The sequence below is a fragment of the Poecilia reticulata genome, linkage group LG8 (genome assembly GCF_000633615.1).
Source record: "Poecilia reticulata strain Guanapo linkage group LG8, Guppy_female_1.0+MT, whole genome shotgun sequence".
NCBI classification, from domain to species: domain Eukaryota; kingdom Metazoa; phylum Chordata; class Actinopteri; order Cyprinodontiformes; family Poeciliidae; genus Poecilia; species Poecilia reticulata.
Genome location: NC_024338.1, coordinates 8,520,659 through 8,534,341, shown reverse-complemented (window position 1 = coordinate 8,534,341; position 13,683 = coordinate 8,520,659). Strand labels below are relative to the sequence as shown.

Here is a 13,683-nt window from a genome sequence, read left to right as displayed (position 1 = left end):
AAGTTTATATTGATATATTAAAGTTTTCTTCCACGAACAACACATTTCTTGTTGTTCGTGACGTAATTCATTTCTATCAAAGACTGCCAACGCCAGCCTATGAAATCTGCCTGACAAACCCCGAAGAGGGGAAAATTTGACCCATTAGTTTCGGTCTGCCCGACTTCTCGCCTGAATGAAACACCGGAGCGACGCCACCTCCAGCGAAGCAGACTGTTGGTGGCGATAAAAAAAAAAAAAAAATCGACTGCAACCTTCTTCTGCAGCGCTTCTTCTCTTTAAGCATTTTTACACAGGTATGTTTACTTTTATTTTCTCGAAAGCATGCAAATATTTCTCGTTGGTGACTTTCATTCACCAACGCTGCATATCGCAGCGTTGTGTTCATGCGTCAAAGGGTCAACGTCACGCACTGCTCCACATTTCCAGAAAGTTCTCGCTTTCAGCTGTTGTAATATTTATTTAAGTTCTAAATGTATTTGTTTTGGAACCTCCGTTGTGCCTGTTCTTTTGGTTTGACTGAATTGTTTGTTGAATAAACTAGCCAGAGCTCGTAGCTGACGTTCATTACGTGCCAGCATGCTAGCACTGCCTAGCTTATAGCGGAGGGTATTAACAGCTCAGCACATAAACAAAAGCCCCACTTGGCTGAGTTGTTGGCTGTCTTTCATTCTGACTCCAGGCCGCGCGCAGCGCCCCGTCTGCTGGACCTTGACGCGCCAGCATGGACCCACGAAAAGTGACAGAGCTGAAGGGCTTCGTGCAGATGTGCGAGTCCAATCCGGGGATCCTGCACCTTCCGGAGATGGGATTCTTCCGCACCTGGCTGCAGAGGTCAGGATCTCTGAAGCATAACCGCTGATTGAACCTACCAGGGATTTACTGCTTATGAGATCAATAGATCGGACGCAATTATTTTTGTTTTAGTCCTCGGCAATATTTTAAGTCTTTAACGTTCTGCGGGTTGACCACGTGCTCCGACCCGCCCACCATCCAGTATAAACCAGTAGCCATTTGTGTCTCCGTGTTGTGATGGCATATATGGAGGACTGATCCTGCCAAAATTGACAATGAATAAATTGGGAAAGGAGTGAGAAATCATGACTGTAAATTCAAAACTCAAGGAAGAAAATTTTAAATAAATGTATGTGGAAATAAATAACAATACTCCAAAACACAGACGGCTAATGTTCAACATCCTTTTGCAAAATGAAGTCCCAAATCTCAACAACCATTAGGATTAGTATCCAAATGGTGTCCAAAATTGAATATTAACCATTCTATGGGTCTGTGGGAGATTAACACATTCAAAGCATTCGGATTGGGGGTGGTGCTAAAGCATTTTCATGTACACTTTAATAACGTGGACCAAAATTACATATTTTTATTTATGGATGGGAATCTGTAACATTACAGTGCCTTGTTAAAGTTGTCATGCCCTTTTCATTTAAAACTATTTAGTCAATTTAGATCCAAGTGATAGACCAACACAAAGCTGTGCTTAAATAAAGTTAGTTTAGCATTAACAGGCTTAAATCTTTAAAGTGTGGGGCACCCTGTAAGGGTATAAGGGTAAACAGCATTTTTCGATTAATTATTGAGATGGATTTACATATTTAAAACGATAAGATGTTATAAGATGTATAAGTCTTCTGAGAGATGCCTGTGTCATTTCCTGTGAGAAAAAAAACAACAAAAGAAAAGTAAAGGGGTATGAATAATTTTTATTTTAATCGTGTGCCTTGATCTAAACCAAGACGAGTTTCGGATCCACACCTGACTCAAATCACCTGATTAAAGACTCAATCCAATAAAATGCAATGAAGTTTCTTGTAAAGAGACGAAATGTGGAACATTTCTAGGGGTGGAATGCTTTAATACGATTTAAGAAATTATCATTTAATGATTAAAAAAATAAAGTCGGTGTTTGCATTGATGCTTTACTAACTCCTCATAATTTCGTCCCACAGTATGGGCGCTAATATCCCTCCTCTGGCTAAGAAACAGGATTCATGCCAGGTGATGTGCGGATTATTTTTTCTTGCCAAATGTTTTTTTTTTGTTTCTTTCATTAAAACGTTTGTGGAAAGACAGAAGAGAACTATTAATTGGCGTTGTGTGACGTTTAGGGTGGCTGTCCGTGTGGGCCGTCCCCCTCGGCGGCGCCGCCTCCTGAGCCTGAGCTTCCTGTGGATTCTGAGAGCGAGGAGAGTGACATAGGTACAGAAGAGATTCAGATCACTTTTATTTATAAACCCCCGTGCTGCTTTGATCACAGCTTCACCTTTCAGTGCAAAAATAGCAAATCAAGTCACCTGAATGCAACACAGGAAGCGAAAAATGTTGTTGCATAATCAAATCCAATCTTTTTTTTTGTTTACTGCCAAATTACATCAGCCAATAATTCCAGTTTTACTGTGGTCGCAGAAATTAACTCATAATCAACAAATCGCCTCATTTTTTTGTGCTTGTGCACAATGGAGTATATTGAATTTTTTCCTGAGAAAACAATGGTTAAAAACATTGGTTTTAAATGATGCCAACTCCTACCTGCAGGTGGCAGTATATTTCCCTTCTACACTTACTTGCAGTACAGTAATAGAAATAAAGTGCAAATATTGCAACATTTCTTGCAAATATTTCTAAATCAGCACCAGAAACATTTTGATTTTTATTGCAAAGAATCACACACACAAAAAAAGTGACGTCTCTGATCTACACCAAATAATTTTTACAGTTTACTTCAGTTCATTCAGGTACAATGTAATTAGCAGTGTTTTACTAAGACTGCACAGCCTAGGAAACCAAGAATTTCCTTCTGATTAACAAGGACAAAACTTAAATGTGTGAGAATAAGAAGAGAGGAAACAGGCAGACATCAGGGTGCCTGGACTCTCTACTTTAGGGGAAACAAAAAGACATAATTCTCCTTTTATTTTAGAAATCGACAATGAAGGAGTGATAGAGCCGGACACAGACGGTCTGGAGGAGATGGGAGAGTTTGACAACATCGAGGTGACGGATTTCTTATACCGAGCGAATACGTTTTAAACTGAAACTTGATTCTGCCATGAGTCGGCTAGAGATAAATAATTTGGACTCGTCTGCAGGTCACAGAGGAGATGATGGACCAAGCCAACGAGAAGAAGATCGAAGCGATCAACGCCCTCGGAGAAGGTCGGCTCCACTCAGATCCGCTAGTGACCAGAATGAAAACGACCCGCAGCACTAAAAGGGATCTTCGATCAATAACCTCCTCCTGTCTTTCATTCCAGGCGACCTTCAGAAAGCGTTGGATCTGTTCACAGAAGCCATCAAGCTGAACCCTCGATTAGCCATCCTTTACGCCAAGCGGGCGAGGTGAGCGACCCGGTGGGGGCGGATGTTAATCCACAGCTCATCTGTAAAACGTCCCGAACCCGTTCTAAATGTTTCCATCTGTGCGTCAGCGTGTTCATCAAAATGCAGAAACCCAACGCAGCCATCGGAGACTGCAACAGAGCCATCAGCATCAACCCAGACTCTGCACAGCCGTACAAGTGGAGGGGCAAAGCTCACAGGTACCAGAGACCCGCCGCTGTCTGTTTGGCCAGGAGGCATCATTCAGTGTTTACTAGTGACATCACCAAACCCTCAGTGTAAACGCATGCAACCCTACCCAACTGGTTCTTCAAACATTTCTGTTTGATTATATTTCGTAACGTTGAGGCTGAATGTGAAACACAAACGTATTTTGCTAGAATGTTTTTTTTAAATTTTTTTTATCTGCTATGATTCCTATAAAATCTCTAGAAGTTTAGGATTTAAAAAAAAAATCATTTTTCAGGTTTTGATGTGTGAAACTTGGCAAGAAAAGCCTGGAAAAATTGTAGGAAAATTTCCTTTTCTACTGTTAATAATTTTAAAATACTTCTAAAATGCAGTGTTTTTTGGGTTTTTTTTTTATATTGCTGAATTTCAAATGACATCCTACTTGATTTTAATATTTAACCCATGCAGACTTAATTAGCCATTGTGTGGTCTTACCTTTCTTGTACATATATTTTTTTACGGGGAGTATTAAAGTCCATAAATTTTTCTTTAAAGGATCTGCTTTTAGTGTGAGATACTGTAGTTCTCTTTTGACATGACACAAGTTATAGGAATTAAAATAACTAAGATAAAATTAGCGTGAATGGCAAATAAGCAGTGAAATGACCTCATCATCAGACACCATTTTCTTATTTTATGATATGTGGAACCTGCAGCTGAGACATGACAGCTAAAAATAATAAATAAATAAAAATAATCTAGAAGAAAATCTAGAAATTATTGAAATGCAAAATGTGCATAAATCCTGCGATTTACATAAACAAACTTTAGTGTATTTAATGGGACTTTATGTAAAGTATCAACATAAACATGAACAATAATTACATATATAAATATATATATTAGAGGTGTGCCGATCGATCATAATCGGCCGATTTCCGTGAAAAAGTGCATGATCGGTGATCGGCGATCATTGTGTCTTGTTGCCGATACCGATCACCTGCATCTCATTTCTCAGTCTGCCAGTGCAGCTGGTCTCCTTTCCTTCTCACTGCGCAAACGCACAGCAACAAATCCTAAGCGATGTGGAACTATAACGCACTGAGTGAATGGGGACATAAAAACAATGACATACTTGACGGAGTTTGGCTACATCGAGGCTCACTGCAGTAAAAAAGACATATGGAGGATCAGATAGCAGGTAAAGCGGCGCACAGCTACAAACACTCACCCGGATTAGCATGACGGTCAGAAAGCAAAACAAATAACCCGCAAAATGATTTAAGTCTTCGAGTTGCGATGGTTCTGGTTCTGCTCTCGCTGTTGAACCGCTACTCCGCGCTACAGGTGGTAATATTTGACAGATGGAGCGCCGCTTCTGCTCCACCTGGTAGTGACTCTCACACCGAACCTCCGTTTAAAGCTGCAGCATCTAACTTTAAAAAATAAATTTTACATGCGTATTAAAACTTTCGCTGTCCTAACATGAGACAATCTCTGAAAAAATAATCGATCTCCTCCCTGTTCTGCATAATTACTCCACTCAATCAGAAATGGCCAATCAGAGCTAGTAGTAATCAGCTAGCCGCCATGCTATCAGAAAGTTTTCATTCAGTAACTGGATTGTTTATTGTAATGGATCCTGTATTTGCCTTTGAATGTTACATTTTATACTTGAATTTTTTGACAATGTTGAGAGGTTTTATTTTGACTTTTTGCATTATTTAACCTCTTCAGAACCTCCGCATGTTATCAGTCTGTAAAGTTGGTATCATCAATAGCAGTACAATTTGCACAATGCCTTTTGTTTTTTTTCTTGGAAAAAGTTATTAAAAACAAGTTTTTGTCTAAATTAAGGTGAATTCATGGTTCCTTTTTCCACATAATGTAACCGGTAGTGCTTATGATTAAAAAAATAATAATTATGTGATCGGTATCGGTGATCGGCCCTCATGGGTGATCGGAATCGGTATCGGCAGAAAAAAACCTGATCGGCACATCTCTAATATATATTTTAAATATCATTCTGTAGTGCTGCTTTCTGAAACACATTCGTTTTACTTTGATGTCAAAATTTATGAATTCCCACTTTGGAAAACAACAAAAATGTCAGATGAAGTTGAAATTCTGACTGGGGAAAGTTTAGTATCCATATCTAAGTGCAGTAGCGGTGGCCAGAAAATGCTCTAAAATATTTCTGATCATCTTCCCTCTGTGTTTTAACTAGATTATTAACACAGAACAGTCAGCCACAACAACTGTTAGAAAATCCCACTTTTTTCCCATCATCCTACCCGATTTCTGAGACGAATCAGACACGGGTCTGTTCTAGTCCGAATGCCAGTTTGTGACAAGGGTTTCGCATTTTGCTGCATTTGCTACCCTGTGTGTGATTTTGCTACGTGTGTGTGTGTGTGTGTGTGTGTGCGCAGGCTGCTTGGTCACTGGGAGGACGCAGCCAAAGACCTGGCCACAGCCTGTAAGCTGGACTATGACGAGGACGCCAGCGCGCTGCTAAAGGAAGTGCAGCCAAAGGTACCGAAGTAGTTAATAATAATAATAACAGGATGGCTGTGCATCCTTAAAAAGTCTTAAATTAATTTACAAAACTGTAAGTTGGTCTTGAATACGTCAATCACAGGTCTTCAATTTTGGCAGGACTGTTTACTCATATGTTCTATGTTGGGTTATTTTTCTTGTGTGACTTTTCTGTCTGGCAAATGTTTGAGTCACACGCAGACATCTTCATTGTTTTCTGTGACTCAAAGATGTGGAGGCTACCGCTAACTAGCTGCTAACATACCCTAGCTAGCTATGTAGCGTTTTGCGTCTGTTGTGGATAAGTGTAAATTTGTTGCCAGTTTGATCTTTGCCACTGACTCACTTCTGTTGCCAACTTGTATGGTGCTGCATTCATTTTGCACACAATTCTGTCACAAGACAGGTCTTAAATTTCATTCATCGTGGTCTTAAAAAAGGTCTTAAAATGTCTTGTATTTGAGTTGGTGAAGCCTGCAGAAACCTTGCATATTTCTTTTTACTTTTTAAACTTTGGTCGTCAGGCTAATAAAATCATGGAGCACAGACGCAAATATGAGCGGAAGAGGGAAGAGAAGGAGATCAAAGAAAAACAAGAGCGCATAAAGAAAGCCCGAGAGGAGCATGCACGCGCTCAGAGGGTGAGTCTGAGGGATATTTAAGCTGTTGAATACAATCTGGTCAAAATGGCTCACCTTCTGCGTTTTGCCGCTGCAGGAAGAGGAAGCGCGGCAGTTTGGAGGAGGATACTTCCCAGGTGAGAGTGGAAGCACGATGGCTGCATGTTTTCCTTCTACACATCGTTTGGTGCTATTGATCAGCTGTTTCCTGTTGGAAAACCTGAAGTTCTGATCCTGATTGTTTGTGGGTTTGTTCCTGCACAGGAGCTGCTGGCTTCCCAGGCGCCGCGCCCCCTGGTGGTATGCCTGGTCTGGGTGAGCTCTTCAAGGATCCTGAGCTGCTCAACGCCATGAAGGCGAGTCAAATCAGCACCAATCCCTCGTCTCAAACCACCTGGTTCACGCGTTTAAAGTCGCTTAGCTTCTAAACATGGAGTTTATCCATGAGAATTTAATAAATACAATAATTACAGCTATAAAGGTTCTGAGGGAACTCAAATGCTTTATCTTGTGAATTTCTTGCCTTTTTTCCTCTTGCTTGTGAACATTTTCCCCTCCAAACATTTTTATATTTCCACTTTCAGACATCTGTTAAGCTAGCAGTCTTTCCCAGGATTGTGAAGGCTGTGACATTTCTGCATTAAAATTAGATTTGGGTGGATCGATCAAATAATATCGGCAACATCGATACCAGGTTGATATTGGTATCCGTGATGGTAATACTATTGTGGCAATCTTGATACTTTAGTTTCAGATAACCTCTTGGAATTGTTTTAAAATTCTAGTTTCTCTACTTTAGAGAAGTTTCGATTTGCTTTCAAATATTTTTTTGCTGTTTGTCATGTTAATGTTATTGCAAGTATTTTGGAGACACCAAAAAAAACTTTCTCCAAACTCTGTCCCAGGTTTGAACAAAAATAATTAAGGAAAAAACAAAAATGTTGATACTTTTTATTTAAAAGTATCAGTATCAGCGATACTGGTCCTGGCGATACTCGATATCGGATCAATGCCGAAATATTCGGTATCGCATGCCTTTAAAATTCCTGTTTAATGAGCTTTCTCTAAGGATTTCAATATTAGATTTTTGTTACCTGCTGGCCATAATTATCCCAAAAAATATGTAGAAATGTTACTTTTTTTGTTAAATTACTGGCAAAATACTTTTTTTTTTTTTAATGGAATGTAAATTTATTAAGATGCATGTTAAAGATATGCAATAAGCTTCGTGAATAAAAACCTGTGTTTTTTATGCCTTTTTTAAACGTGTCGGTGTCTGTCGTTTAAATCCAGGACCCCGAGGTCATGGCCGCATTCCAGGATGTGGCGCAGAACCCGGCCAACATCTCCAAGTATCAAAACAACCCCAAAATCATGGCCCTGGTCACCAAGCTGAGTGCCAAGTTCGGAGCCTCCCCACAACCGTAGAGGGGGGTCCGGAGGGAACGAGACCAAAAGGTGAAACGATCCAGAGAGCGCCGCTTGTCAACAATTATTCACTGTGTTTAGTTCAAAGTGGGGAGCTGATTCTGTGTAAACTGGTGCAATAGTCCAGAAAAAAGAATAAAACAAAACAAAAAAAAACATTGAGCAACTTTTTACAGCGTTCTCAATCAACGTGTTAGCACCTAACAACATCTGAACTAGCCGACGACCCACCAGAGTCTGACGCTTCAGTAACCTCAGACGTGTCTCAGCCTGGACTTTGTTTAACCCGCGGGTTGACCTTTTCTTAACCTCTATCTGGAACAGCTGCACTGAAAGCCTCTGTGTTGCGACTCTTTAGCATTTCTACAAACATTTAATACGTTGTAAAGCTTTCCCTCTGGTTTTCTTTCTGAACACGGCCCAAAACTCTCACACAAGCTTTGGTGTGTTGTTGTCTTTTTTTTTTTTTTTTGTTATCAGAACTGTTAATAATACTAAAGAACGTAATAATGTTCATGTTTGATTGTGGGGGGAAAAAAGAAATTCACAATAAAAACTCTTGATTCAAAATCTGCTTTTTGTTTTTTTTTTATATAGCCTGTTCTTCATTCCACTGGGATTTTCTTTTCACATAATTTTAGGGGATTTTTGGTCAAATTTGTGAAAAAAAACAACTAACAAAATGAAAGTTATTTAGAATTAGCTGCATTAGATTTTACAGTATTTTCTGCTTTATGCGGATGAAATGTCACAAATTTAGTGAAAGAAACAAACTTCACACCTAAACTGAATGGATCCTTCAATTTGAGTGGAATTATTGAGTTTGAGCTGCTGCCTTTATGAAATGGAAAACTTTAATGCATCTTTAACAATTAAATTCTGTTAAGTATTTTATGTAAAAATGTAAACCTTTGGAGTAGTAAATTTCTATGGATAAAATATTGCCTTTAGATCAAACTCTGCAGCCCATGTTGGTCCTTCCACAGTCGGCTCTTTACTGAAAATGGTGGAGAAGCAGAACTGCTTTTATAGACGTTACTGAACAAATGAAGGTTTTAGCATAGCGGTTCTCAACGTGGGCGGTACCGCCCCCCAGAGGGCGTTTAGTGGACGGCAGGGGGCGCTGGCAGACATTTTTACAAAAGGGGGGCGCTGGGATGCCTTAGGGGGGCGTTTGGTCGAAGGTAAACTTTACACCTTAAATGCCCAACAATGCCAGTTTAGACTAAAGTGGACATAGCAATAAACCAAGAGAGGATAATACTAATGAAAGGGAACGACATGGAAATGAATGAAGAACAAAATGCAAGAATAAACTAAGAAACTAAAGTAAATATAGAGGAATAAACTGGTATGGCAAGACCTTTCGATCAATAATTAATACAGAAGACTGTATGGCAAGAATAAACAGACACCATTTCCAGATAAAAGGTAAAATAATATTGTTGAAATGTCATGGGTTTGTTGAGACCATATCTAGTACTGAGAATAAATATATCTTACAGACCATAACAGTAAAGAACTTATCACTTATTTATGTTTTTTATTAGATTTGATATATTTATTTCTTCAATATTATTTTTCATGTCAATATTAATGTCATGAGGCTGATGACTCCATGACACTTTCAATTTGACTCATTAGGATTTGATTAAGAACCACATTTGTTCTTTGTAATTTCTGTCCAGTAAAACTATTAATCTATAATCAATAGACAGGTCTATACAAAGATATAATCCATGTTTCTGTCTCATATTTGTATGGCATTAAAAGGACCTGGAACTTTAGTTTTTCCACTGAAAGCTCTGGTTTACACARTAAATGCCATGTGGGTGAAATTTTATGGTTGATACTCTGATGTCCCATTTTCCTGAAGGCAGCACAGATCTGCACCACCAGAAACACTGAAGAGAAGAAGAGCTATGATTAATGTAGTTACAGTTCTATGCATGTTTTAATGTTGCAGAGCTCAGTCATTTTGCAAATAGTTCAAAGTTTAAACTGGCATGTTGAACATCTTTTATCTGATCATTTGTGGAATATTTAACAACTAGAAAATGGCACAAAATAATATTTTTCCACTCTGGCTGCTGTTAGACCTACAAATTTTAACTTGAATGTTCATTGCATTTTTCGTAGACGCCTGTGAAAATAATTTCTATTGCCATGACTTTTATGTTCTCTGGGAAATTATTTTTGATGATAAATACAGATACAAGCATAAAAATCAAAACATCTACAATAGTGATAGTAATATTAATAATAAAATAATAGTCSGTGCAAAGKAGCCTGCAAATTCTTTGGTGGGGGGCGGTGAGGGACCTGGATAAAGGCTGGGGGGGCGCTGGCCCAAAAAAGGTTGAGAAACACTGTTTTAGCAGATTTCCATGGAATATTCATTGTTTTTCCACCACAATCACATTAGAATATCAATATATTTTATGTATTTTTCTTTAGTTTTTCACAATTAAAGATCCCATGGAGGAAAATAAACCTCTTTCTGCAAGTTTTGTTATCTTAAAACTCACAAATAGAATTAAAAAGATGCTCAAAATAAGCCCTTTGTTTTCCAAATGTTTATATAAAATTAGCTGCTCTAAATGAATTTTATTTAGCCAGGATGAGGGTAAAAATGACTCTCTGGATTGTATCGGTTGCATTTGACTTAAACATCAGCTCTAGTGTTATGTTGTGCATAAAACTTCAGCCACATTCTTGAAAAAAATGTACAAAAAAACTATCAGTCTACGAAAATAAAAAAAAATTTATAGTGGAAATACTTTTAGAAATATTCCCAGAACTAATAGTGACTGTAATCATTTTAAAATCTCTTACATTATAACCAGTGATGCAGACCTTAGTTTTTAAATTTTACCGAGTTTTAATATTTTTCCATCAACATTTGTTAAAATACACAAGTTGATAAACCCAGGGAACTTGTTCTTCTTAATTCAAGGAGAAATTTTGAACAAAAATAATTTAAAATAATTTATTAATGCCTTTTTAGGCTCCACCTGATTGCACCTACTCAGTCAGGTGTTTGTTTTTTCCCCCCCCCCAACTAGAAGCAGAACCAGATGTTCTATAAAGCCGGCTTAATCAAAGAGTGGGTCAGGAGGTCACTTAAGATCCTGGCTTTCCGCCACAGGATTACCGACTGCCCTGAAACACAGCGAGTCCTGTGGACACCGCAATGCGTAAACCAACTAATAAACATACAATCTTATTTCAGCTCATAGTAATTCAACCATCGTCCATTAAAAAGTCACTCAGGGTCTGTGATAACATTGCTCTTTATTTAGGAGCTCGCAACAATCCAAAAACAAATCTGTGAAAAACAACATCTAGTCTGATAAGCAGGGAGGAATACAAAGGCAGAGAGGCCGACGCTTGTGGAACCGGGTCACCAGAACAACGGCTAGTGTCCGTATCTGCGAAAACACGACAGAGGCAGGCGGAGGGACGTCAGTACAGCGGTTCGCATTCAACAGAAATAGTCACCAAACCGATCGTACTCACTTCTGGAACTCCCACTCTCTGTTGTCCAGAGGACACACCTGTCTGGTTTTCAGCCAGCGGGAAATACAGTGAAAATGAAAGGCATGCTGGGAAAAAAAAACAAGTCAAGTTAAAGGTCAGAACGGAAGTAACTTAATGACAGCAGTTAACTTTACAAGACTCTCCTCCATTTTGAATGAACACAGTGTTTTCTTAAAATATTTTTTTCACGTAGACTCACATTGCAGACCCCCCAGGCTACGGTGCACTCTTCTGATGTCGCAGACGCCTGGTTGGCCTGACACTCTATACCTGAAGGAAGACAGGAAGTGATGTCAGACTGTATTACAACCTGATAAAAAAAAATGTTCAATGTCGGAATCAAATGAACTCACAGAGATCCATGATGTGGTTCCTACAGATGGCACAATTATCCACCACTATGTCCCAGGCCCACAGCGCAACAGCGTTCCACTGGAGATGAACAAAAAAAGGGAAAATTATCCAGATGGCCTAAGGTACAAAACATTATGACCAGTATCAGAAGTTAGTTTTTCAATAGCATCTGTTGGTGAGTGGGATATATCAGGTAGCTGGAGAAAATTTAGTCCTCAAAGTTGATGTGATAAGTAGCTTTTCAATCTGCTGAAACCACACTATGAGCATCGCCACAATTAATTAAGACTAAAATTTCTGTAAATAATAACCTTAGAGGTTTTCCAATACAAGACAGTATCAATAAAAGCTTTTAATACACCTCTTACTTCAGTAACAACGCAAATCTGTTTGACTGTATTGGGTCTTAAGAATGAAAGTGGAGATTTGAATCTGATTCTCTTGTTTAGGGCGATGACGGCTAAAAAAAAAAAAAGCCTACAGACACGCTAACCTGTCCAATAATTAAATAAACCGACAGATTAATTAGAAAATAAGCCATGAAGATGACAAATAAACGTTACGACATAACAAACAAACAACAAGAAAAAAAAGAGTACAACTAATTTAATTTCTTTAGTTTGTGAAATCTTGACAGTTGAAGCTAGCTGACTAAGCTAATTTAGCATGCAGGGTAGCACGAATTTAACTTTAGTCAATGGCGGTTTTTCTGCTTTAGCTAAATATAGTTATTAACGTGGAGATACTAAAGAGAAGTGGTCGATTTTAATAGATAATACGTTCAAAGTTTTTTTTTTTTTGTATGAGTATGACGCATTTAAATTGTGCTATGCTAGCAGTTTTGTAGCTAATGCTAGCTGTATTTAAGAGAGCTCAGGCTGCTCGCATGACTGAGCTGCACTCACGGCATTCAGCCACAGCTAATGACGAGAAACATTTGTTTAATTTGACCACGGCTGCTTTAGACAAAGATACCTTCTTGACTTCGAAGCGCTTCTTGCTAGCTCCACTGTTAGTACCGCTTGGTGTGTCAACATCCATCGCTGCTGCCATCTTGGATAATCCGGGAAGCTTAGTTTAGTCACCCAATCGGAAACAGTTTCCGTTAGCTTGTTTCGAGCTTAAGTATTATTTCTAAATATTTCCTCACAATTTGGGTTAAGTGACTGAAACTTATTGGGAAAAATAATTTCATATTAGTGAGCTGCAAAAAATAATCCCAGAAAGATTTGGGTGAAAATAAAAGACAGGTTCCACCGAGATTTGAACTCGGATCGCTGGATTCAGAGTCCAGAGTGCTAACCATTACACCATGGAACCCCACACTATAAGTAGCACTAGGAACTACCCWTAATATGATACAAAGAAAAAGTTGACGTTAAATTTTATAGTTCCTCTAGTCCTCTCCCTCCCCTCTTAATAACTGTTGTAGAATGACGATTAAAAAAAACTTGTAGGCTTTCATTTCAGGGTTCCACAAAAACACAATGTTCTTAAATCATATACAGTTGAAAAAACGTTTTATTCTCCTTAGTGCATGTTTGATGAAAGACGTTACAATAGGCACAAGACAGTAAGCACTCAGCATTAGTAAGCATTAGGCCCAGGTTCAGTGTTGAAAGAGAACCAGAGTCAGCATCCAAAGTGTAAAATAAGTGGAAAGAATACAGAA

General features: G+C 38.6%; 2 protein-coding genes and 1 non-coding gene across 3 annotated transcripts; 1 reads left to right on the top strand and 2 right to left on the bottom strand.

Annotated features, from left to right (window-relative positions):
• The first annotated feature begins 173 nt into the window (after positions 1–173).
• On the top strand, positions 174–8,687 carry st13 (ST13 Hsp70 interacting protein). Its single transcript, XM_008415574.2, has 13 exons — positions 174–296; positions 683–834; positions 1,971–2,019; positions 2,130–2,220; positions 2,942–3,015; positions 3,111–3,177; positions 3,276–3,360; positions 3,450–3,560; positions 5,964–6,066; positions 6,594–6,710; positions 6,787–6,826; positions 6,954–7,045; positions 7,983–8,687. The coding sequence occupies exons 2-13, from the start codon at positions 725–727 to the stop codon at positions 8,115–8,117; spliced, it is 1,074 nt and encodes a 357-aa protein (XP_008413796.1). The 5' UTR covers positions 174–296; positions 683–724; the 3' UTR covers positions 8,118–8,687.
• A 2,705-nt stretch (positions 8,688–11,392) lies between these two features.
• Positions 11,393–13,098, bottom strand: rbx1 (ring-box 1, E3 ubiquitin protein ligase). The gene is made up of 5 exons (XM_008415565.2): positions 12,987–13,098; positions 12,011–12,089; positions 11,857–11,927; positions 11,637–11,722; positions 11,393–11,548 (listed from the first exon to the last, which is right to left on the bottom strand). Exons 1-5 carry the CDS (start codon positions 13,062–13,064, stop codon positions 11,536–11,538), a joined length of 327 nt encoding a protein of 108 aa, XP_008413787.1. The 5' UTR covers positions 13,065–13,098; the 3' UTR covers positions 11,393–11,535.
• A 161-nt stretch (positions 13,099–13,259) lies between these two features.
• Positions 13,260–13,331, bottom strand: trnaq-cug (transfer RNA glutamine (anticodon CUG)). Its single transcript has one exon. It is a non-coding gene; the product is annotated as a tRNA-Gln (tRNA).
• Positions 13,332–13,683: the final 352 nt, after the last annotated feature.

Coding starts and splice junctions, on each gene's coding strand:
- st13 (XM_008415574.2), top strand. CDS start 725: ATGGACCCACGAAAAGTGACAGAGCTGAAGGGCTTCGTGCAGATGTGC. Junction 2,020..2,129: donor AGAAACAGGATTCATGCCAG/GTGATGTGCGGA, acceptor TGTGACGTTTAG/GGTGGCTGTCCGTGTGGGCC. Junction 6,711..6,786: donor AGCATGCACGCGCTCAGAGG/GTGAGTCTGAGG, acceptor TTGCCGCTGCAG/GAAGAGGAAGCGCGGCAGTT.
- rbx1 (XM_008415565.2), bottom strand. CDS start 13,064: ATGGCAGCAGCGATGGATGTTGACACACCAAGCGGTACTAACAGTGGA. Junction 11,928..12,010: donor GAACCACATCATGGATCTCT/GTGAGTTCATTT, acceptor GTCTTCCTTCAG/GTATAGAGTGTCAGGCCAAC. Junction 11,723..11,856: donor TAGCCTGGGGGGTCTGCAAT/GTGAGTCTACGT, acceptor TTTTTTTCCCAG/CATGCCTTTCATTTTCACTG.